Source organism: Ruditapes philippinarum, unplaced genomic scaffold (assembly GCF_026571515.1).
Source record: "Ruditapes philippinarum isolate M1 unplaced genomic scaffold, ASM2657151v2 ctg1434_1_1_1_1, whole genome shotgun sequence".
Taxonomy (NCBI): domain Eukaryota; kingdom Metazoa; phylum Mollusca; class Bivalvia; order Venerida; family Veneridae; genus Ruditapes; species Ruditapes philippinarum.
Genome location: NW_026854142.1, coordinates 12,972 through 38,744, shown reverse-complemented (window position 1 = coordinate 38,744; position 25,773 = coordinate 12,972). Strand labels below are relative to the sequence as shown.

The 25,773-nt window shown below is 32.2% G+C and overlaps 1 protein-coding gene across 1 annotated transcript; it reads left to right on the top strand.

Moving 5' to 3' along the window:
- The first annotated feature begins 1,680 nt into the window (after positions 1-1,680).
- LOC132739094 (monocarboxylate transporter 2-like) lies at positions 1,681-24,921 on the top strand. The gene is made up of 4 exons (XM_060726745.1): positions 1,681-1,803; positions 3,303-3,469; positions 7,607-7,750; positions 24,113-24,921. Exons 1-4 carry the CDS (start codon positions 1,793-1,795, stop codon positions 24,919-24,921), a joined length of 1,131 nt encoding a protein of 376 aa, XP_060582728.1. The 5' UTR covers positions 1,681-1,792.
- The last annotated feature ends 852 nt before the right edge of the window (positions 24,922-25,773 follow it).

Below are 25,773 nucleotides of genomic sequence, written 5' to 3'. Positions count from 1 at the left end.
AATGAAGCCGTAAGACATGTGATTGTACACCCAATCAAAACATGAAAATATTGGAGTGCATGCTTTCCATGCTACCTAGACGAGTTGTAACGGATTCATGTCAGGGGATTATTTCAAAACATTTCTGAATCAGACTTGTTTTTAAATAGGAAAGAAATCTGTTTTATCATTATGATAAGTTAAGAAATAATTTATGGTTCTTAGCAAAAGTAAAGTTGTATATAACGTAGAAAATTATTAAGTTAATAAAATGGATTTAAATTCAAAGCATATTGGTTAAAACGATTGTATTGTGTTTACAAAATGATTAAATTGAAGAAAAAACAGCTGACAAAACTTTGATAAGCTCAAAATTGTCTCAAAATGCTATTTTGCGTGAATCTAAAGGTTTTCTTCTACTGTCTCTTACATGTCAATATCCGCCCTTTGTGTATGGCAATCTTAGAGACACCGAATTTAACCTAGTAAAAACTACGCAAGTATTGACCCCTTACAAATTTTATAGATACATAAAATCGTTTGATGTCAAGTAAAGACAGCTTGATAATTCAAATATTGAGTAATTTAATGGTAACAATCGATATAATGGACACGTAAATGCGGACAAATAGTGTTGCAAAAAGTGTATTGGTAACCCACATGAAACAATAACAAGTTGATATTTACAAAGTAGAACGAAAAAATAATTAAAAAAAAAAAAACCACACACACACAATATGCAAACGCTGAGTTTAAAACTAGTTTTGAATGTATGGCCGAATCTTTAGTTGAAATATAGGTCAATAAGAAACAATCTCTTATTTTTCGGCATTATGAAGGGAACGGTGTCAGATTTCAAGACTGCATCTAGGGCTTGTAGATATAACCGAGGAGATGAGAACGAAAATCAATCGGAGGGAAACCCATAAGACTTTGATTGTACAAATACACCCATTGCCACGGATGATTGCGTTAAGATATATATATATATATATATTCACACATATCTTCACTTACGGGGCCCATATATAAGACCGAGATGAGTGGCATTATTTCATGCAGTCAGTTTTTATATACGCCACTATATAGGCCTATAATGAACATTTCCATACAACAGAACTAAGTGGCTATGCTTTCATGACTGTTCTGCTAGGCGCTGTGCCGTAATTGGACTGGCATATCGATGTGGTGGTATGTGTGTATATATTCTCTCATTTCTATATATATATATATATATATATATATAATATATATATATATATATATATATATATATATATATATATATATATATATATATATATATATATATACGTGTACTTAAATGAATTTTTTCTTTGTGAAACTTGGGAACAGAGCAATTATACCTTGGAATTAGATGGATACGAATGTTTATTTAAATTAATACCAAGAATACCAATTTACACATCACTTTCAAATCGAAGTAGAAGTTGGTCTATAAAAAATAGAAGTTAGACTAAATATACCTATATTTAAGAATTACAAGCAAACAAATAAAATAAATAAAATACGATACTGTCCTAACTAAAGTAACATTACAAATGAGTCATCACAACCCATAAAAACTTATGGTGGACGATTATAATTTACATAATATTATTTTTTTGGTTTCTAAAGCATGCATTTTCTTTTGTAATAGTTGCAGTTACACATTCGCGAATATTTAATGAGATAAAGTAGAAGTATGTTTATAAACATGTACCGGGTATACAGTTTGCACGACATTGATATGGTAGTTTCAACATTCATCATAACTAGAGGCATGTGTGAGGAATCGAATTAATCGGGGAAAATGAATCAAAGGTAAGATTGTTTTAATCCGAGTTTAAGCTTAAACACTTAAGAGCCCAACATAAACATTTCCAAATGCTCAGTTAAGCATATGTCGTATGGCATTTATTAAAAATGAAGGGCATGCGGCATGAGATGTTATGCATTAATTACAGACTCCGTATAAAAATTCCAATTTGTCACAATATATGCTCTGTCTGTAGACCTTTTTACCCTTTCCCTTTTACCTTAAGGTTTGACATTGATCTTTGATCTGAGTGACTGATTCGTGTTTATTATTGACGATGTAAAACATATGTCAATGTATTTGAGTTTTGGCATTGTTCATGGAGTGGCGATTTTCAGTGTGTTGAATCTACTGTATTAGCTAGTGATAATAGAAAAATAGGTCAACTCAAACTAGAGTAAACCGAATATTAATTTTTTTTCCAATCCAGACCAAAACATACTATGCATGACTTCAACTTGGGTGGTTCCAGTATTCCTACTTGAATACTGTATAATCACCCTTAGGATGTGTTGCCTGCTTTTTTAAATTTGTCTTTTGACGTCTTATCCGTGATATGCTGGCTTCATAACCTCAGATCCCCTTTCAAAATTCAATTTTATATAGTTCCGCCCATTGTTTTCTCGTTTAGGGCAAAAGCATTCTTTTATTTGGGGACCATACGCCGCTTTTCATGGAATGGCATTAATGTGTCACATTGAAGGTTCCATGATAACCGCCGTATGAACACATCTGCGGATGTTTCTAAATTCAAAATTCACCATTTTCGTATTAAATGTTGAATTCTGCTTAAGTCGGTGTTAGTGGGGCGTGGACGGTAACTTGAACTTTCCAGTACCGTCCATGAACAGGCTCAATCAAACAGAGCCTGCAACATTTTCAATTTTGTTGTGTTGGACTTTCTTTAGGAATTCTGTTTTTCTCTATATAATTTTGATGTAACAATTCGAAACGGCCGTCTAAGAATAGATACATTGCTTTTTAGCAAACTATTTGATGCAAAAAAATATAGACTTCTTATGACGATTCTTTCAAAGCAATTATACGGATCACTTTGCCGATTTTTAACGTTGTCCGAAAAGTTGAAATTTGCGAACCAACACATGTTCTAATAATAACTTTATGCAAGTATTCAACTTCAACGAAAGAAAGAATGATCTAAAGACATTTTAAGAGGAAATAAACAGTCGGAGATTGGAAGAAAAGATAGGAAAATGAAAAAGTAAATATTGGAAAAAGTAAATATTGATAACGGTACAATAAATAGCAGCTATGTTCACCGTAACAACATTTGAATACAGGATGATCTGATCAATCAGGACTGGAACTATATAGCTTTTAACGTGTGCGATGTAAACGTTTGAATTACTGAAAAAGACATAGGTTTTCATTGAATGTATGATACAAAAATCTGCAAAGAACAAAGAATTAACTTGTTGCATTTTGCTTTAACCGCAAGGAACATTTTTGTTTATATTAATAAGTTATTTATTTTCTTTTTCAGTACAAAGTGGTTATATTTCTGGGTGGGGTTTGTGCTAGTTACATTACAGTTTGGTTTAGTATTTTCGTTTGGGGCTTTGTTTACTTCAATTCGTGACACTTTTCAAACAGACAGACCAACTACAGCTACTGTTCATGCCCTATTGATGGGTATATCAACAAGTTTTTGTAAGTTGCTCTTTTTGTTATTCATCGGCTTACATGTTTATATATTTATACCCATCTCATCAATAGATACATATGTCACATTTTGTTGAGCGTGAAGAATGCGATGTACATGATAATAAAATTTCAAAATTCACTTATCGGCAAGATAATCCATAAACTTGAATACTAATTTGAAAAAAAGTTTTTGTTACCTAAATAATGTTGACTCATAAACAAAATTTGAGATATGCATGAAATAAACATGAAGTAAAGCAATCTGCATGTAAACGAGGGTAAAATATATGAAATATAATATAATTCTTAGTACAATTAATATAAAAATTCAACAAATGCTCAGTTTAAGTCAAAAGACAATCTAAATGAACCCACACTCATTCCTTATGAAACAAACTGGACGTACACACCTACGAAAACTTTTTAAAACAAGTTTGCTTCTTTAAAAAGAGGCATGCGAGAGTTTTTTTTGCAGCTGTTGAAGATGTGTTTATTTCGAAAATATTTGGAGACATAAAAGGCACCAGAGATTTTCCAAAACGGGCATAAAGTATGTTAATCAAACAATTTTTAAGTCCCAGATTTACATTAATAATGTATATATCATTTGATTGGAATAAACAATATATACTGCTGCATGCCTCCAACCACAATATGGCAAGAAAATCAAACTTGTTTGGGGTCCGCCTGGGCTCCTTGCCACTGGTTCTTGTTGCTGGATCATGTGGTGGTTGCGTTCATTGAACGCCGCCTTTCCTTGTTTATCTTGTTTATCATATTTTTTGAGAAAAGGTTGTGCCATTTTCGCCATTTGCGCCAAAAAATCTCCGTTGCGTAATTTAGTCATACCAGCTCACAGCAAATTTTCGGTACACCGTTCACTCGGTCATATATGAGCGTACTACATTTCATAATGATTTACAATCTTATTGAATGATAATAAACGCTAAAACGTGCCGTGATTTAGCGCAAAAAACAAACTGGCAATAACAAAAGTTATCATAAGAACTCTGTGACATCTTCAGAGTTATCACAAGAACTCCGGGACATTGGAAAAAAAACGGGTATAAATATGTTAGCCGGTGCTTTATGTTTGCAATTTTGCATTATAAATAGGTAATTATGTATGTAAAGGATGAAGGCCAGAAATAAACCGGTCAATACTTGTGAATTGGGAAGTAATTTGGAAATTTTACTCAAATCTACCAGATTTGAAGCAAGAGGCGATGAAAATTAGCCTGTGAATCATAATACAAGATGTAAGACAAGCTTTAATTTAGTACCTAAACTCATTTTTGAACTATGAAAATAACCATTTTTGACGAGTGTTTTTGTAGTATATATAGATGTTTTCCGACGAACTCCGTGACAGTTATCACAAAAACTCCTGAACAAGTTATTATAAGAACTCCATCCTTCGTGTAACACTTCCTCCCCCGTGATAATAGTGTATGGTGATATTGTTGCTATAATGTTCACTGTTCCTAATATTCGGAACATTAAAAAGTAAAACGCTATTCAGAAAACAATAATCGATTATACAGTTTAAAGGATTAAAAACGGAATGAACCATTGCTCGAAGTGTTAAGTAACGTAAATGATATTTTCCGATTTTTCCTTGTACCGATTTGTTCACTTCGATGTTTATTTTTCGTTTAAGTTCAGTCGTATTTTGAGGCAGAGCATGCACATAACAATTTTTGTAGACTGATTCTAATGTTTTAAGGCTTAAAATGCGATGCATTAGCTTCAATTTGATACGCAAAAATGGATGCCGCCAGCAATCATTCTCAACACTGTGGCCTCTCCAATTATAGGGATTAACCGGTCAGACCATTAAGATTTGACCGACTTAAACGTCCTAAAATATCTCGGAGAAATACAGAATAAGACTTATAAATGTATCAATTAAGTTCTTACAGCTATATTTACATTTAAAGTATTTAATCATCACAGTATAGACCAATGCAAACAAGACACGAGCTAAATATGTACTCGGACTTACGCCGACATTGCTTGTAAAAAGTTTATTAACCTTTTCCCTCATGAGCATATTGTGAAAAATGACCGTTTTCACTGAAAATCCTCCTGTTACAAGTTCAAAATGCTATGAAACTATGAAAAATGCTTCAATACTAATCAAACTTGGCACAAATGTTGACTTGACCATTGCCTTTGTAACGACATGCTCAGTCTTAATTTTCCTGTTACCATGGCAATGAGGGGACATCTCAAAATTGCCAAAAATCACTATTTTGCCTCGATTTTTTCCATCTAAATTTATTTCAAAGTGCTGCAACTTCTCAAGGGATTGAGAAAGAGTAAAAGGCGTTTCAGCGTTGGTTACACGTTACCTTATGATCGTATGGGGTCATTTTTAGCTTCTCACAAGTCCAAAATTTTCTTGGCGATGAGGGGGACTCCGCCCCCCTTCCAACCCCCCCAACAGAAGGGATCTCATCCCCCTTCTGGCAACCCCCTGATGTATCTTTTGGATGGGGGCGGAGCCGAAAAAGTGCTCACTTTTTTAAGCAACATTTCTAAAATGAAAACATGTGTTTGGGGCCCAAATAGGACATTTTTTCACTATTTCAGTCCTAAAAAAAGGGGGGGGGGGTCGAAAGTGCGTTGTTTCTCGTATGTATGAGGTAAAGGGTTAAAATAAAGTTTGCTTTGACAAATGCAGTAGCTTTACTCTACACCATGAAAATTATTTCCAGACATTTGCCGTAAATATTATTTGAAAGTGTTTTACTCAATAGATGTATGTGATTTAATCGCCTTATTTATTATTCAAATTCACAATACACTTTAACCAGTCCAAAGCTAACAATCTTTAAGGTATTACCATCCTAATGCATTACCTCCGCTTTGAAGAGTATTCAAATAGACTAGAAATACTGTTAACTACATTGAAAATGAGGGCCGTGCGTTCAATTCCCAGAAGGGTCAACATTTTTTCTTTTTTTTTTTTTCTTTTTTTTCTTTAAACATTATTTATGTATCTCTCATGTCCCATTTGGGAAAAATGTGTTTAATTTTGATTTTTAATTTATATAGGTATTTATTGGATAAATTATGCTAAATCTAGTAATAATTATGGTAAGTGTAATAAAATCAAAACTAGACGGTAAAAGTATTTCATGTTTTACAAGATCAACCAATAAACTTCTTTCAAAATTTAGGGAAACTTTGAAAACAGGCACTTATTTGGGTAAATTTTAAGGATTTTTTAAATTAGGCTCCCTAAGTGGGAAAATGGTCAGACACGTGGTAAAAATGGGTGGTGTAGGGTAGCATTTTTATACAGATTTCAAAAATTTTAAGTAGAAACCATAATTTTGCTTATGTGGATTGTTAGCTGAATGGTATTATTTGTTTCTTACCAAAAATTAATGGGAAAACATATTTCATTAGAATGTTATTGCAGATTATTTAAAGGTTCCTCATTTCTAAAAAAAAGGCCCTCATAACATCCTAGCTTGAGTTCAGAAAATTGGCCATAACTTAATTTCCGTATGGTAAACTTTGTTTAAATTTTGCATACAGGTGTTCTTTAAGGTATATATCTGACCTATGATGTCAATTGTTTAGTTCCTAATAGTGCCGATTAGGATGGTAATACCTTAAATAATTTCAATGAAAATTTGGTCAACTTACTTCTCATTAAGGAATTCATGACATTTCAAAAAGTTTTATATTGTATATAACAAAAAAGCTTTAGACAATAATACAATAAAAATAATTTAAATAGAGATAAACGGAATCCCCGAGGAACGACGCTCAAAACGACAAAATTGAAAATGCTGCAGGCTTGGTTTGATTGAGCCTGTTCATTAACTGACTTTTTTATCACTTTCATTTTTTGTTAAATGGTTGTATAATTCCACGACTCCAAACATTTCAGTCAAAGAATGCTAATCTCTTTACAGACGTTTTACTAAGTATTATCTTTTCACAGACGTTTTATCTCATAACCGTTCAACGAAATATCACTACCATTATAGAAAAATGTATGTCAACAGCGTATTGACCGAACAAATTTCTTTATTTACGTCGGTATGATTAAATTTAAATAATTCTTTATCATTATATATTTGAATATTCTCTTTGTTTTTTAATTATTTTTTTTGTCATTTAAAGGTGCTGTAAGCGGAGTAATAATCAACAAACTCGGATTACCTGTCGTTCTTTTGGTGTCCAGTATTTGCATGTCTTCAGGTTTTGCAGTGTCATTTATCGTTACAGACATTTGGTATCTTTATGCTACAATTAGCATATTGGGAGGTATATACTTTCTTATTTTTTCATGTTTATTGTGCAAAGTTGTTCATGTATGTAATAATTTATAAAAATAATGTTAAATAAGGACCATATATATCTGGTAATTGTAAGAGCTAATTTTCACAATAGTGCAAGTGTAGATGGAAAATTTCCAATAATATTAAATCCAATTTGGTAATATTCTATATTGGTGAGTTGCTAAACTTTTTAGGCTGTCTTCCAATGTAATAGTCTGGCCTAGAGAACCGTCTGTAGATTCAATCTTGTGTGCGCTTCTTTTCCAAAACCACTTTACAGATTTTGATAATATTCGTAAGGATAACTTTAAATAAGGTGTTCTCCTGTTTTACGACAATTCTACCACATGGCTGGTCATATCTCCGCGGTATGTCAACGCTTACATAGATAACATTTCTGCTAAATATTTTATCAATGGATATTTCACATACTATTTGTTAATAAAACCGAACTTGAGTTAATGAAGAATTACTATTTGACTTATAATATCGGTTGTAGTTCATCATGTTGCTGTTGTTATTGATATGGTGTATTATTTTTGTCTTATATACTTTTGACAGCCATATTAAAATAAGATGTATTTAACATGTTTTGTTTTAAACTTAAAAATTGTTTTTGACACTTCAGATTCTCTTTGAAAAATAAATATCATCATCATTGTTACATAAAAATCTGCAGTCCTATTTGCTGACAATAATGATAATTTTTTTGTTGTTGTAGGTTTTTTGGAAATTTTTCCTTATTTTTTTTCATTTTTTTTTAAAACTTTTTTAAACGGGGATTTAAAAAGGGGGAAAGGGGAAAATTTCTGGTGCATTTCTTTACCAGAGTTATGTTCCCTTCCATTGTGGCTTATTTTACCCCTTATTTATTTTGAGGGTTAATTGGATTCAACAAAATGGGTGGGGTGGAACTTTAAATTTGAAATTTAGGTGGAAGTTTTTTTCTGTAATTCTTTTTGGTGTTTTTCTTTAAGGGGGAAAATGGTTGCGCCGGTTGATTTTTTACTTTTTCAACCGGGAGAAAAGCCCCCGGAAACGGGGAAAAAACATTGTTTATAAATCCATAGTAAAAAAACCCGGAGGGAAAAAAAAATTTGCTTTTTAAATGTGAAATTTTTTTAATTGGTTTAATGAAAAAACGGTATTTTTTCGGGCCTTTCCCTTTGGTTGGCGCTTCCCAAACCCTTTTAGGAATTTTTCCGGGAAGGGGGCATTTCCGTCCGACTTTGGTGTTTTGATATATAAACACTGGGAAAGGGAAATTTAATAAATTCCTTGAAGCAAAAAAATGGGTTAATTTGGGGTTGTTTTTACCAAATTTAAATTGGGGGATTATTTTTTTTCAAAATCATTGTTGGACTGATTCAGCAAGTTTTTTTGGGAAAAATTGATCATTACTTGCTCCCCTTTGGACTTGCTCTTTTTGCGTGTATTGGCTGCCTTATTGTGATATATGCAGACACGTTTGTTTTGTATGCAATCGGACTGGCATGTATGAGTGCAGTGATCGGAATTCTGGCCTGTGCATCCGTGATATGTGCAGATCTTGTGCGTCATGAACTGGCAAACGTTGCTATAGGAACGATTGTGACTTTGCTGGTGCATTGTCTGCTGGAATGGGACCATTATACGGTAACTTACTTAAAGTTGATAAGCAGGTAAACTCATTCCATAGTCGAGGTTTCATGCACATGTTGCGTCTTTGAAGCCGTATTTACTAATTTCTTTTTCAGTTTTATTTTCAATAAAATATATTGGTTTTTTACTTATCGCTTTAAAACCATTCCAGTATAGATTTATATTGCACGATTCAGCGTTTTTCCCCACACAATTCAGTGTTATTTAATAATGCGTTATGGATTCACATACAATATTATAGGGTTCTATGGCAAGTACTTCCTTGTTTCTGTTTGATCATTAAACAATGCAGGTTTCAATGAATGAAAAGACAATAAATTATCGTTTAATCTTGGCTAGCTGTGATACAAGTCATAAACCTTTGCCAACAACATAGGACCATGTTAGCATGTCTTAAGTTTTGATGTTAAAATTCCTTTATATAGATGGTTCAAAATACAAAGCAGGGATAAGATATTGATTAAGGAATCAATGATCAATGATAATAATCAATATGAAAATTTATGTGTTTATAAACTTTTTAATATCTTGCTTGACATAAATGTTTTATAAACTATCACTATTTATATTTTTGCATACCATACATACTTATACTGTAATTTTAAGGAACACTTGGGATGCTCCCCGAATCATTTGTACCAATGACGGGTTTAACAAATTAACACAATTAAAAACGAAAATAAAAATAAACTATTGGTTAAGGATAAACGTGTCCTCGCGGATGATTCATTTCTTTAGTCTATAGTAAATTATCTTATATGGGAACAAATGTAATGCATCACAGGCGAGATACTGTCTGTACTTATTGATATAATGCTATTGTTTGTATTTTCATTTCAGGCGTTATCAGGGACAATACAGGTTCTTACAACGCTATCTTCGCCATCATTTCAACGGCACAAGGAATTGCTGCTGTTCTGCTTATAGGGGATTTTGTTTCACGAAAACTTAATTGGCATCCAGTGAAAGACATTTCTGGAGAATCGACAAATATATGTGTTTAATCTATATGCTATTATAATGGACTGTGAAAAAAGGATCATGCAGTGTTGCTTTATTGTGAAGGGTCTTAAACCTGTTCAGTTTATAGATAATTCAATAAACATAGTAATGAAATTGTGTAAATTGTCTAGTCATTGTTTAGATGATTTTATGCTTTCCATTTAAGGGTAAAAGGTAGAAATTGTTTCATTGAAATAGACCAATTTTTGAAAATTACTCAGTGAGATTTGGAGCGTTGTCCTATATCATTCTTAACTCTGCCACTTTGTTTTATGCCAATCACTAATCATTGATTTATAATTTCGATTTATACAGACTTAATAGCTATTGTTAACTACTTAAAATTGTTCACTTGTATTGTTTTTGTTTTATTTTCAAATAATCCAATGATAATCAATACAAGACATAAACTTAATATTCCTATCATTAAATGATGTTTTATGCGCATGCGTAACAATATGTCGGTCAGTCTATCAATAACTGGCCAAAGACCATAATTATGATAGGTTTTTTGGAAAATGAAAATAATGTCAATTATACAAAAATAAGACCGTACGGTAATAATAGATAATTATTCCATTATTGCATACTTGAATATTTATTGCAATTAAGATGATCTAATCGAAAATAATGCCCTAAAGCTAAAGTTATATTTTATGATATGTGAATATTTCATGTATCTAAAATTAGTTCCCTACTCCTTATTCCTTTTTTCGAATCAGGAATAGGGAACTAGTTCCGTATTCCTTATTCAAATCTAAATAAGGAACAGCAGAATAAGTATTTATATAAAAATATTTATGGTTGACCAGCAAACTAGAACCAAACTGAAAACACTTAAAAAGGAACAGAAGATATCGCAAATGCACTAAGGTTTTTTTTAATATTAATCTTCCATTAGGGAATTTGGAAAAAATCAAACCCTTCATTTAAAATTCCATTGGGATAAGCACTGCAAACTAATATTTATGGGAAAAAAGGGTTTAAGGGCGAATACGGGAAATTTGAAAACCCTTTTATTATTCCTTATTCCAAAATCCCATAAGGAAAGAAAAAGGGTTCGAAAAGAAAGGCGCCAAATTGCGATTTTATTTTAAAATTCTCATTAGAAAAGCAAGGATCAATCAAAATTAAAAATTTTAAAATTTCTAAAGCATATGGGATTAAAATTTTTTGAAAAAATGATAAAAATGAATAAGGAAAAAAGGAACAAAAAAGGGAAATCAACCTTATTCCCTATTCGGGGCTTCCGAATAAGAAAAACCAAAAAAATAACAAAAAGGCCCCAAATTTTTCGGGTATTTCCCAATAAAACTCATTTGAAAATTGGGAAGGATGATTTATTCCCAAAAACATAAATGAACATTTCCAAAAATATTTTGAAAAAAATGTTGAAGTCGAATGAGGAATAAGAAACCAGTTCGTTATTTCTAAAACAACTCCGAATAATGATCAGAAGAAGATACGCAAAGAAAGACACCAGTTGCAACTCTTTTGTATATATCTTCCTTTGAATTGCAAGGATCAATCTTTAAAATCATGGCATAGAGCATCTGCATGAAAATATTTTGAAAAAAAAATTCAAGGGTTATAATTCGGCCCCAAAAACAAGGAACAAAAGAAGATACGCTAAGAAAGAGAACCTTGCAATTCTAATGCAGAGTTATCAGAAATAATTGCAACTGGTGTCTTTCTTCATGTATCTTCTTTTATTACTTATTTGGATTTGAATAATGAATGAGAAACTTGTTTCTTAGTCCTTATTCGATTTGAACATTTTTTCGAAATATTTTATGTAGATGTTCTATGCAATCATTTGATTGTTTGATTATTGCAGTTTTAATGCAGATTTATCATATACAATTGCAATTTTGTTCTTTCCTGTGTATTTTCCTCTGTTCCTTATTCGGCGTTGAATAAGGAATAAGGAACTGGTTCATTATTCCTTATTCGATTTGAAAATCTTTTCAAAACATTTTTAGTACATGTATATATGAGCCGCGCCATGACAAAACCAACGTAATGCGTTTGCGACCAGCATGGATCCAGACCAGCCTGCGCCTCCGCGCAGTCTGATCAGGATCCATGCTGTTCGCTAACAAACCCTATAACAAGTAGAGAAACTGATAGCGAACAGCATAGATCCTGATCAGACTGCGCATTATGTTGGTTTTGTCATGGCGCGGCTCATATGTGTTCTTTCATTAGGTTTGTTCAGGTTATTTATAAAGTATTTATAAAGTATAGATGGCGAGCGCTCATTTATAATATAGACGGTGACAATTAATAAGTGTGTTATGACATTTTCACTTAATTTTGAAGAAAAACAAATTAGGTTTTACATTAAGAAAGTGTTTTTAAACAGAAGAACTTATTAAGTAATAGTTGGCAGGCAATCACTCAATGTGCATTTAAAGGAACACCATTGAGTTTATTTGACATGATGGGACTACAAATTGTCATACCGTTTGAAGTTTGTACCGTAACGAATAAATTGTGTGCAAGGTTGCTTCTTTCAGTATCTTAAATGAAACCAATTAAAAATGGTTAGTTCAAAACATCTTTAGGTTAATTGAACAGGTTTTAGAATAAAGTTTCCAGACCTGCTTTATTAAGGATTCGTTGTAATTTCTTTTAAAGTTCAGATTGTTTGATTTTAATAAATATCGCGATATATATAATATGTTAAACACATCGAATTGTACAACTGCAAATATAAATTTATTTGAACATTAACTATTTGCAGGTTGATTTTTATTTTCATAAAGCATGGCTTTTGAAATGTTTTTTTTTCCTTTAAAATATATTTACAAATCTGTAAACAATATTTAGAACAAGTGAACTTTCAAGGTAAAATGTTTAAAAGCCATTTGAGCGTTTTGAAATACTAGTACTCACTGTAAACATATTTTATTGTTAAAATTTCGAATCAACCAAGTGTGATAACAAATATTAGATGTGAACAAACGGGTGACTCCCTAAAAAGACAACATATTGACAATTTTTAAATAAAAGCGAGACAAAAAAGCACTTAAGTCTTTGAATCGTTTGACATTAAAAAGAATTGATGAAATGAAATGCTTTTGTCTTGAAAATAATTATCATTTTATAACATAATTTCCCTATTCTTATTTCTCGTTGCTAGTTCGAAATATTTACTTGTAAATGAAAAGTGTCATATCACTCAATATGATAAATTACAATAGCCCTTTTAGTATAATGATATTGATTTGGAATTTGAATTGATATTTCAAAATCAAACGTCGAGTAAAATATGACAATTGTCCTCTCTATTTTTTTGACTTGTTTTCAGATGTGGGATAAACATGACAAGGCAATTTCGTAGGTTGGTTGGAAATTAAATAAAGCATAAATGAATGAATGAATGAATGAAGGCCTCGAAAGCGCTTTCTATGTCGAGCTATATAAAGTATTCAAGAGTTTTTATTTATCTTTTTACCGTTTGGGCGTTGCCATAGTGTCGACCAAGACAGCCGGTTGTGTTTTAACCTAGAGAATGTGTTGTTGAGAAAAGGTTGGGGATTTGCCTTTAATGCCGACATAGCCCGTCGGCATATATTTGTTTTGAGTGCGCTTGACTGAAAGGTGAGTAGAGAAAACTGAAATAAGATATATCCAAGATATATATTTATTGAACAACAAAACACATCAATGATCATATTGCAACTGCCAAACAAATAATTATCAAAACAATCAAATAGAATAGTTATCAAACTGATAAATGTAATAAGTGTAACAATGCATTACTGTACTGAATTAAATAGTTATTATTTAAAGAATAATTTTGAAAGTTATACATACTAACCTAAATTTAGCATTTACTCGATTTGGTGTTCATGTTTTCAGCCCGATATTAATGAAAATTTTCAAACTCTTTTCATATCAATTGACACGATTATTCTGGACGTAAAGAGTAAGCTCTGAAATTTTGCACACAAATATAAAACTGCAGCAAATAGTTTACAAATTTCAAAATAAGTCAATGAAAAATACCAGTGGTTCCCCTTGAAAAAGCATAGACAAAATAACCTCTTTAACTCTTTGTGCTTAACATTCTCCTTGGCATTATCACTCCATCGTTGTAGACCGTAAAAGTCGCCCATTATATTCGATCTGAGATGTTGTGTTTGTGATTCATGAAAATCGTTCAACATTACATTATTTTTATGTTTGTGGTGTTTAAGTTCCTTCTATTTATCATTTTTTCTATTTGGATGGTACCAGTTTTCTTGATTAAATACTGTTTTAAGAATATGTTGCCTTCTTTTCAAGTTTGCCTTTTAGGTGATTTGTTTTTTGGCATGAAGGCTTAATAACTGTGATCCTCTTTCACATGTTTCCGAAATTTCATTTTACTTTCTGTTCGTCCAGTATGTTTTGTTAAGGGTATATACATTCATATGTACTTAAATTTAATTTGCTGACTCGTATTGTTTTTGTTTTATTTGGAAATATATTTAAATTAATGATAAACAATACAAAAAAGAAACTCGATTTTCTTATTATCTTATGCTGTTTTATGTGCATGCATAGCAATATGGCGGTCATTTTTTTCAAAACTTATTTTTTCTATACATAACATGGAAACTGTATACTTCTCAACTTTTGCGAAAACCAATATGCTTGAATGTAAAAATTTTTGGGATAAGTTTATTAACGCCGTGCGAAAGGTTTTAATGTTGATTCACTGTTTTATCATTCAGCTGAAGGACGAATTTAATCATTTAAATGAGTTTTACTCTGATTGTGTGATAGAGAAATGGATCTTCTCTTTGAAGATTTCAAAACATGCAGCGTGTTTTGCAAATTGGTTATATTGTGTTTTTTGTTAACAGCTAGACTGAACCGTTTGTGTGGTCGTGACTATCAATGACAGCTTGGCAGCACAATCTCATACTGTCTATTAGGTTTCTGCTCGTTCTAACGGGAATGGCTGCCCATTCTCGGACCACCATGACTCCAAGACCCTGAATGGTTCTAGATTGCAGCTGACCAGTTGAAATTCTAACCTGCAGCTCATTCCACATGTGTTCTATCGCATTTAAGTCATGTGAGCGAGCCGGCCTTTCAATGCAGCTCAATAGACTCCCTCTCTAGGTAGTCCTGGACCACCCTGGCCTTATGGGGCGAGCATTATCGTCTTTTAGAATGAACTGACCGCCGACTGCTCCATCATACAACCTAACCTTGTTGTCTAAGATGTTGTCTATGTATCGCTGTCAATGTGCCTCTGTTTAGCACAACCAAGCCGGTTCGTCCATCTCAGCTGATGCCTCCCCACACCATTACTGACCCACCTCCTTAGCGGTCATCAGCAATATTTGCAGCCTGAAACCGTTCACCTCGTCTTTTCCAGACTCTAGCACGCCTATCTGTGTAGTCTAGGCAGAACCTGGACTCATCAGTGAGCAGAACGTGTCTCCAGTGTTGTATGGTCCACCGTGTATGCCAAATGGTCCATTCCAAACGGGCGTGGTGATGTAAAAGCGTCAATGGGATATGTGTGCAAGGTCTTCTGGACTGCAAATAACCTTCATGCAGCCTTCTGGAAACTAGGAGCCCCGCAGCATAAGCAAGTCATTTCGAAAAGAAGTTGCAGGCAAAATCTTGCACGACGTGCCTGAACGCCCAAACAAACCGGTCTTGAGCTGGTGTTTTGACCCTTTGCCGACTTCCAGCATGCCATTGGGTGGGTGTACCAAGTAGCCGGTCTCTCTTCCAGGCTCTGGTGATGACGATGGGGTGTACACCAAGCGCCGCACCAATCTGGCAGAAGGTGGCCCTACGGCCCTCCATAGCTCTACTTCGCTTGATTTTTGGATTTTACGTCAAACCGACACAGTATAGGTCATTTGGCGACGTTCCAGCTTTACTGGTGGACGATGACCTCAGATGCCCTTCCGTACATTATTTCAGACACGAACGGGCACCTGAGTGGAACCACCGACGTCTCGTAAGCTAGCTGGATAGCTTCCTCACATGAAAGAATCCAAAGTCCCTGTCCGGATTCGAGCCCAAAGCGGTGAGGGGCAAGTGGTTTGAAGTCAACGACCTTAACCACTTGGCCACGGACGCCCAATACTTCTCTCGAATGCCGCCTAATGTTAGCATTCGCCATATCAAAGTGACAGATGTAAGAAATGTAAGCCACTGAATAATGAAGCCGTAAGACATGTGATTGTACACCCAATCAAAACATGAAAATATTGGAGTGTATGCTTTCCATGCTACCTAGACGAGTTGTAACGGATTAGACAACACGCATTCATGTCAGGGGATTATTTCAGAACATTTCTGAATCAGATTTTTTTTAAATAGGAAAGAAATCTGTTTTATCATTATGATAATATAAGAAATAATTTATGGTTCTTAGCAAAAGTAAAGTTGTATATAACGTAGAAACGAATTAAGTTAATAAAATGGATTTAAATTCAAAGCATATTGATTAAAACGATTGTATTGTGTTTACAAAATGATTAAATAGAAGAAAAAACAGCTGACAAAACTTTGATGAGCTCAAAATTGTCTCAAAATGCTATTTTGCGTGAATCTAAAGGTTTTCTTCTACTGTCTCTTACATTTCAATATCCGCCCTTTGTGTATGGCAATCTTAGAGACACCGAATTTAACCTAATTTAACCTTGCAAAAACTACGCAAGTATTGACCCCTTACAAATATTTTAGATACATAAAATCGTTTGATGTGAAGTAAAGACAGCTTGATAATTCAAATATTGAGTAATTTAATGGTAACAATCGATATAATGGACACGTAAATGCGGACTAATAGTGTTGCAGAAAGTTTATTGGTAACCCACATGAAACAGTAACAAGTTGATATTTACACAAAGTAGAACGAAAAAAATAATTTAAAAAAACACACACACACACAATATGCAAACGCTGAGTTTAAAACTGGTTTTGAATGTATGGCCGAATCTTTCGTTGAAATATAGGTCAATAAGATACAATCTCTTATTTTTCGGCATTATGAAGTGAATGGTGTCAGATTTCAAGACTGCATCTAGGGCTTGTTGATATAACAGAGGAGATGAGAACGAAAATCAATCGGAGGGAAACCCATAAGACTTTGATTGTACAAATACACCCATTGCCACGGATGATTGCGTTAAGATATATATATATATATATATACGTGTACTTAAATGAATTTTTTCTTTGTGAAACTTGGGAACAGAGCAATTATACCTTGGAATTAGATGAATACGAATGTTTATTTAAATTAATACCAAAGATACCAATTAACACATCGCTTTCAAATCGAAGTAGAAGTTGGTCTATAAAAAATAGAAGTTAGTCATACTAAATATACCTATATTTAAAGCAGCACGCCTCCAGATTCATGTTAAATTTCATGAAAATTTTGGAAATGTATTTAAAAAGTAAAATATTGTGAGGTGAACAAAAACAGTAATGTACATATCGCAATCGGCACTTATAATCCAAGAAAATTACCAAAAAGTAGTCCACATATGCAAAAACAGCCCTTACTGCGTTAGTAACGCAGTAGAAATAAGATGATAAAATACTGCGAAATCAGTCTTAAACCGCACATAACATGTAAAATATAACTTGGATCTTCAATATTTTTACCTTTCTTAAAACTTTAGTATATTTTTCTTAATATTGATTTTCTTGAAATATTTTGGCTCATCTGGAGGCGTGCATCTTTAAGAATTACAAGCAAAAAAATAAAATAAATAAAATAAAAACATTATAAGGTTTTGTCCTAACTAAAGTAAAATTACAAATGAGTCACCACAACCCATAAAAACTTATGGTAGAAGATTATAATTTACATAATATTATTTTTTGTTTCTAAAGCATGCATTTTATTTTGTAATTGTGGCAGTTACACATTCGCGAATATTTAATGAGATAAAGTACAAGTATGTTTATAAACATGTACCGGGTATACAGTTTGCTAGACATTGATATGGAAATTAAAACATTCATCATAACTAGAGGCATGTGTGAGGAATCGAATTAATCAGGAAAAATGAATCAAAGATAAGATTCTTTTAATTCGAGTTTTAGCTTACACTTAAGAGCCCAGTCAATATTTTTTAAGATAATATCTTAGTTGCTAAATTCAAGCTGATGTTTGCCGTTTTAAACTTCTTTTCTTCTAAGTATATTGTGCAAAATATATCAACAAATATTTTATGATCTGTTTCAACTGTAATGAGAGGTTCAAGATCGAAAAGAAGATGTGAATCATTATTACTTTAGGGTCGTTTATTATATCCAATCCTATTTTCTTGGTTGCAAATCTTCATATTTCTGACCTTTAAACATATACATTTCCAAATGCTCAAAGTCATTTTAGGTTAAGCATATGTCGTATGGCATTTATTATAAATTAAGGGCATGCAAGCATTTGATGTTATGAATAAATTGCAGACTCCGTATAAAAATTCTAATTGGTCACAATATATGCTCTGTCTGTAGACCTTTTTATTTGGAAAGTATCTCCCTTTTACCTTAAAATTTGACATTGATCTTTGATCTGGGTAACAGATTCGTGTTTATTATTGACGATGTAAAACATTTTGTCAATGTATTTGAGTTTTGGCATTGCTCATGGAGTAACGATTTTCAGTGTTGATTTTCTGCAAGAAGATATGGACTACTTATGACGATTCTTTCAAATCACTTTTCCGATTTTTAACGTTGTCCGAAAAGTTGAAATTTGCGTACCAACACAACATAATACATAACTTTATGCAAGTATTCAACGAGTTGAATATTTACTCTCATAATCTCCTTCTATGCATAGAAATATAACTACAGTTACATAATATACATGTATTCGTGATTATTCAGCACGTGAACATCTTTACATTTTAATGTATTTTGCTAATTAAGAGAACAATACGAGTACTTTGCTAAATTAACTCTCATTCTTGGTAATTCTTGCTCAAAATATTCACACTCTCCTATATCTTTCTGTAAAAGCTTGAAAGGCCTAGCGCAAACCCCCCCCCCCCCAAAAAAAAAAAACCTTAAATGTTCGAGCGGTTGCGACGCTTCTCTGATTAACGCCAATGTAACGCAGTTGTTGGCCTGGTTTTCGTATGCGAATTTGGTTCACCCAGATAGATGCCACATTAAAAGCCAATTAGACACTATAAGAAAGAAGGATCCAAAGACATTTAATGAGGAAATAAACAGTCGGAGATTTCCATTTGAAGAAAAGATAGGAAAATGAAAAAGTAAATATTGATAACGGTACAATAAATAGCAGCTATGTTCACCGTAACAACATTTGAATACAGGATGATCTGATCAATCAGGACTGGAACTATATAGCTTTTAACGTGTGCGATTTTACATTGAATGTATGATTCAAAAATCTGCAAAGAATAAAAAATTAACTTGTTGCAGCTTGCTTTAACCACCAGGAACATTTTTGTTGATATTTATAAGTTATTTATTTTCTTTTCCAGTACAAAGTGGTTATATTTCTGGGTGGCGTTTGTGCTAGTTACATTACAGTTTGGTTTAGTATTTTCGTTTGGGGCTTTGTTTACTTCAATTCGTGACACTTTTCAAACAGACAGACCAACTACAGCTACTGTTCATGCCCTATTGATGGGTATATCAACAAGTTTTTGTAAGTTGCTCTTTTTGTTATTTCATCGGCTTACATGTTTATATATTTATACCCATCTCATCAATAACGATACATATGTCACATTTTGTTGAGGTGAAAAAGGGCCGTGAAAATGATAAAAAAATTTTTTAAAAATTTCATTTAAACCCGGAAAGATAATCCATAAATTTAAAACCAAATTTTTAAAAAAAAATTTTTTTGTTACCTAAATAATTTTTGACTCATAAAAAAAAATTTGAGATTTCCCATGAAAAAAACATAATTTAAAAAAATTTTTGGCATGAAAAACAAAGGAAAAAATTTTATATGAAGGTATCCTTAACAAATTAAATTTACAATTAATGTAAATTTCAACAAATTTCTCAGTTTAATTAAAAAAAATAACCCAAAAAGGAACCCCCCCAATTTAAATTCCCAAATGAAACAAATTTGGGAACGTACCCCCCCCTTTACGAATTTTTTTTTAAAATTATAGGGTTTTAACCCCGTCAGACCTTTAAAAGTTTTTAAAACCCCCGATTTAAAAAATGTATTAAATTATTTCGAAGAAAATACTTAATAAGATTTATAAATGTATCAATTATGTTCTTACAGCTACATTTACATTTATATGTTTAATCACAGTATAGACCAAAGCAAACAAGACACGAATATGTACCATGACTTACGCCGACATTACTTGTTAAAAGTTTATCAAAGTACGGTTTGCTTTGACAAATGCTGTAGCTTTACAGTACATATTGAAAATTATTTCCAGACATTAGCCGTAAAAATATATTTTTTGTGTACGCTATTCTAGATGACATGTTTTTATTTCTCTACAAACTAAATTCATCTCCTCATTTTTCTTCTTTAATCATGGCGAAAACAAAAAGGTGCAGCTCACAATAATAACCAAATTAATGTTTACACTTGCATTATATTAAAAAAGATAAATATAAAGAATCCAGAAAGAACTCCGGAAATGAGAAAATTGAAAATTTTGCAGACTCGTTTTGATTGAGCCTGTTTACGGACGGTTAACTAAACACGTTCTTGTTTGAAAAGTACCATCTGGATCGAATGCTTCTTCTGTCAAACGTTTCTTCGTGGCTTGTGAATTGTAGTTTTCCATTAGACATACTTATACAAATCTCTGCACAGAGTTTTTTATACTATCCGTTCAACGAAATATTATTACTACTACAAAAGATTGTATGTCAAGAGCATATCGACCAATCATATTTTTTATTAACAACGGTATGGTCTAATTTAAATAATATTAAATAATACTTTATAATAAATAATTTAAATATTCTCTTTTTTTTTTTTAAATTCATTATTTTTGTCGTTTAAAGGTGCTGTAAGCGGATTAATTATCAACAAATTTGGATTACCTGTCGTTGTCTTATTGTCAAGTATTACCATGTCTTCAGGTTTTGCAGTGTCATTTTTCGTTACAAACATTTGGTATCTTTATGCTACAATTAGCATATTGGGAGGTATATACTTTCTTATTTCTTCTTGTTTATTGCTATTTGTGTTGACTAATTTTTTTGTCCATGGACCCAATTTTATCAATTAATCCCTTCGATTTACAGCTAATAATAAATTCGGAAGCAAGAATTCCTTCTGATTTCTATTATGTAAAGTCATATATCATGTCTATTGGTTTTCCATTCGGTGATTCGCAGTATGTCATATTTATCGATGAGAACGGGAACAAATTTCATATATAAAAGCAGAATAAAAGACAAAGATAAAAATAAACTTAAATTTGGTAATTTATTTCTTACATTTGTATCTTCTACAGGAAATTACTAATTATATGTAGTACACAGTTGGTTGTGTATCATTTATTATTGTACATGAATTCGAAAGCTATAAATAGATATGACCTTCGCATTGTGAAAGTCCAAAACTTTATTTACGCCATTTACGGTCATTTGTTTCGCGCTATGGTAATAAATAACGAACTGGAGAGTTTTGCAGGAAATGAAATGCAAACATATTCAACCATTAATTGCACTCTTTATAAATTTATCAAGAAAATTAAGTAGGCCATTTTAACAGTTGTTATATCATAGTGTTATCATTTTGAAATTGTCGTTTCCACATGTTTTTTTCCGGTAAAATTAATAGCTCCTTTCTTTATTACGACATTGATTGCACTTCTGACATTTTTTTACCATCGACCCTGATTTACCGAATGTTTGCTGTAAGAAGTTGATTCTATTTTGTTTGAAGGCAATCGGTTTTATGGTGGTTTGAGTGAAATGTTGATTTGCTGAACACTGTGACATTTTAACAACAGAAACTTTCGTCTGCAGTTTTAACACCTTATGTTAAAACTGGACGAGGATTTTGAAGCAATTCAACAAAATAGTAGATTGATCTCCCAATAAATCAATGAACAATAGCTCTTTATTTATAACCAATGCCAAGTAGCTTTTATATCTTTAATTGACTCGAATGAACATGATGTTAGTGAATTTCCTCATATCAGTCTAAAATTCAGGTAACAATCTTCCATTGTTAAATAATGTTTCACTATATCAACATGCCATGCAAATTTATTCATGATTTTTAACGTACCATTATTTTTGTTAACGCGTATAACAAAAAAAAAATATCATGAATTTGGTCTTTTTGAAATTCATCCCAAATTGTTCATTACAGTGTGTGTTCTACTTCCAGTATTTACCTGGAACTTAGAATATAGCTACTGTATCTTAATTCCCAGGTATTGATAGAAACCATTTTTCTTAATTTGACATGAAAAAATCATGTAATATTACCATGAAATTAGTCCCTTTTATTGCTATTTGTATATTTGTTACAAATATAATAATAAAAAACAGACTTTGTTCATTTTTACTACTGTTTTGTATGTTCCAAAGAAAATACATTAATAAAAAAACCCAGACTTTGTTCATTTTGACTACTGTTTTGTATGTCCCAAAGAAAATACATTTAATATTCTTAACTCTAGCAGGCCTATAAAAGTTCATGATGAATAATGTCTTTCGTCGGCCTATTCATCTATGATATACAATTCTGGTAAAATTCTGGTAAAATCCAATTAACCATTGAAAAGTTTATAAGAATATCTGGTCATCAGATGTCTACTAGGTCATCGTCACTTGTTGCATTTCTTGCTTGGATGCACTTTGATAATGCACACTAGTACTTAATCTAAATAGAAAAATGACTTGTGCGCAGGAATGATTTGGTAAGGTATCTGTAATGAGAGCATATTTTTTTGCGCGGAGCTTCTCAATTGCTGCATTGCAGCAATATTTGTACTTGTAATACAAAGTTGTATGTAATAATTTTATAAAACAAATGTAAATAAAATAAATAAAAACCATATATATCTGGTAATTATAAGGGCTAGTTTTGACAACAGTCCTCAAGTGTAAATGATTAATTTCTAATGATATTACATCCAATTTGGTGATATAAATTTTTTTTGATGAGTTACTACTAAATAATAACCCTGGAATTGAAGGGAGGTTTACTAGTTTTAGTCTTCCAAAATGATAGTCTGGCCTAGAAAACCGTCTGTAAATTCAATCTTGTGTGCGCTTCTTTTCCAAAACCACTTTACAGATTTTGATAATATTTGTAAGGATAATTTATAATAAGGTGTTTTTTCTGTTTTACGACAATTCTACCACATGGCGGGTCATATCTCCGTGGTATGTCAACGCTTACATAGATAACATTTCTGCTAAATGTTTTATCAATGGATATTTCGAAATAGTCTATTTGACATACTATTTGTGAATAAAACCGAACTTTAGTTAATGAAGAATTACTATTTGACTGTTAAATATCGTTTGTAATTCATTATATTGCTGCTGTTGTTGCTTTGGTGTATTATTTTTGTCTTAATACTTTTGACAGTCATATTAAAATAAGATGTATTAAATATATTTTGTTTTAAACTTCAACATTGTTTTTGACACATCAGATCATCTTTGAAAAATAAATATCATCGTCATTATTACATAAAAATGTGCAGTCCTATTTGCTGACAATAATGATCATTTCTTTTTGTTGTAGGTATTGGAATTTCCTTATTTTATATCAGTTTCTTAACAGTTATAAACAGGACTTTCAAAGGGAAACGAAGGTCTTGGTGCATTCTCTTACAAAGCCTATGCCCTTCCATTGCTGGCTTATTTTATCCTTATTTACTTGATGTGTTAGATTCAAAATATGGCGTACGTGGAACATTATTAGTTATAGGTGGAGTGTTCTGTAATTCATTTGTGTTTTCTTTAATGATATGGTTGCGCCGTAATAATCTTACTTTACAACCGGAAGACAAGTCTGGGGAACAAGAAAAACATTGTTATAATACCATCAGTAAGAAACCGAGAAAAGAACAAATCCGCGTTAATGTAGAAAGTTTTTTCAAAGGTTTAATGACAAAACGGTACATCTGCCTTCTTGTTGCAGCTTCCATATCTCTAGGAATATCAGATGCATTCCTCGACTTTATGTTTGATATATCACACTGGAAAGGATTTGATAATTCTGAAGCAAAGATGGTATTTGTTGTTTACAATTTATGTAGTATATTTTTTTCTATCATTGTTGGACTGATTCAGCAAGTTCTAGATATTGATACATACTTGCTCCCCTTTGGACTTGCTCTTTTTGCGTGTATTGGCTGCCTTATTGTGATATATGCAGACACGTTTGTTTTGTATGCAATCGGACTGGCATGTATGAGTGCAGTGATCGGAATTCTGGCCTGTGCATCCGTGATATGTGCAGATCTTGTGCGTCATGAACTGGCAAACGTTGCTATAGGAACGATTGTGACCTTTGCTGGTGCATTGTCTGCTGGAATGGGACCAATATAACTATCTTAAAGTTGATAAGCAGTTTAACTCATTCCATAGTCGAGGTTTCATGCACATGTCGCGTCTTTGAAGCCGTATTTACTAATTTCTTTTTCAGTTGTATTTTCAATAAAATATATTGGTTTTTTTACTTATCGCTTTAAACCATTCCAGTATAGATTTATATTGCACGATTCAGCGTTTTTCCCCACACAATTCAGTGTTATTTAATAATGCGTTATGGATTCACATACAATATTATAGGGTTCTATGGCAAGTACTTCCTTGTTTCTGTTTGATCATTAAACAATGCAGGTTTCAATGAATGAAAAGACAATAAATTATCGTTTAATCTTGGCTAGCTGTGATACAAGTCATAAACCTTCCAAAATACAAAGCAGGGACAAGATATTGGTTAAGGAACTTTTTAAAGGAAATTTAACTTTTCTATCCCATTATTATTTAGTACGGGCTATTTTGTTTCATTCTAAAAGCTTGTCGCGTTTTGTATAAAACAACATAATAACCAATATGAAAATGTATGTGTTTATAAACTTTTTGATATCTTGCTTGACATAAATGTTTTATAAACTAACACTATTTATATATTTGCATACCATACAAACTAATACTGTAATTTTAAGGAACACTTGGGATGGTTTAACAAATTAAAAACGAAAACAAAAAACTTTTGGTTAAGGATAAACGTGTCCTCGCGAGTGATTCATTTCTTTAGTCTATAGTAAATTATTTTATAAGGGAACAAATTGTAATGCATCACAGGCGAGATACTGTCTGTACTTATTGATATAATGCTATTGTTTGTATTTTCATTCCAGGCGTTATCAGGGACAATACAGGTTCTTACAACGC

What these genes read in the sequence shown, in the direction of transcription:
- LOC132739094 (XM_060726745.1), top strand. An exon ending in GGGTATATCAACAAGTTTTT is followed by an intron (nt 3,470 to 7,606) that starts GTAAGTTGCTCT and finishes TGTCATTTAAAG; the next exon opens with GTGCTGTAAGCGGAGTAATA. An exon ending in TACAATTAGCATATTGGGAG is followed by an intron (nt 7,751 to 24,112) that starts GTATATACTTTC and finishes TTTTTGTTGTAG; the next exon opens with GTATTGGAATTTCCTTATTT.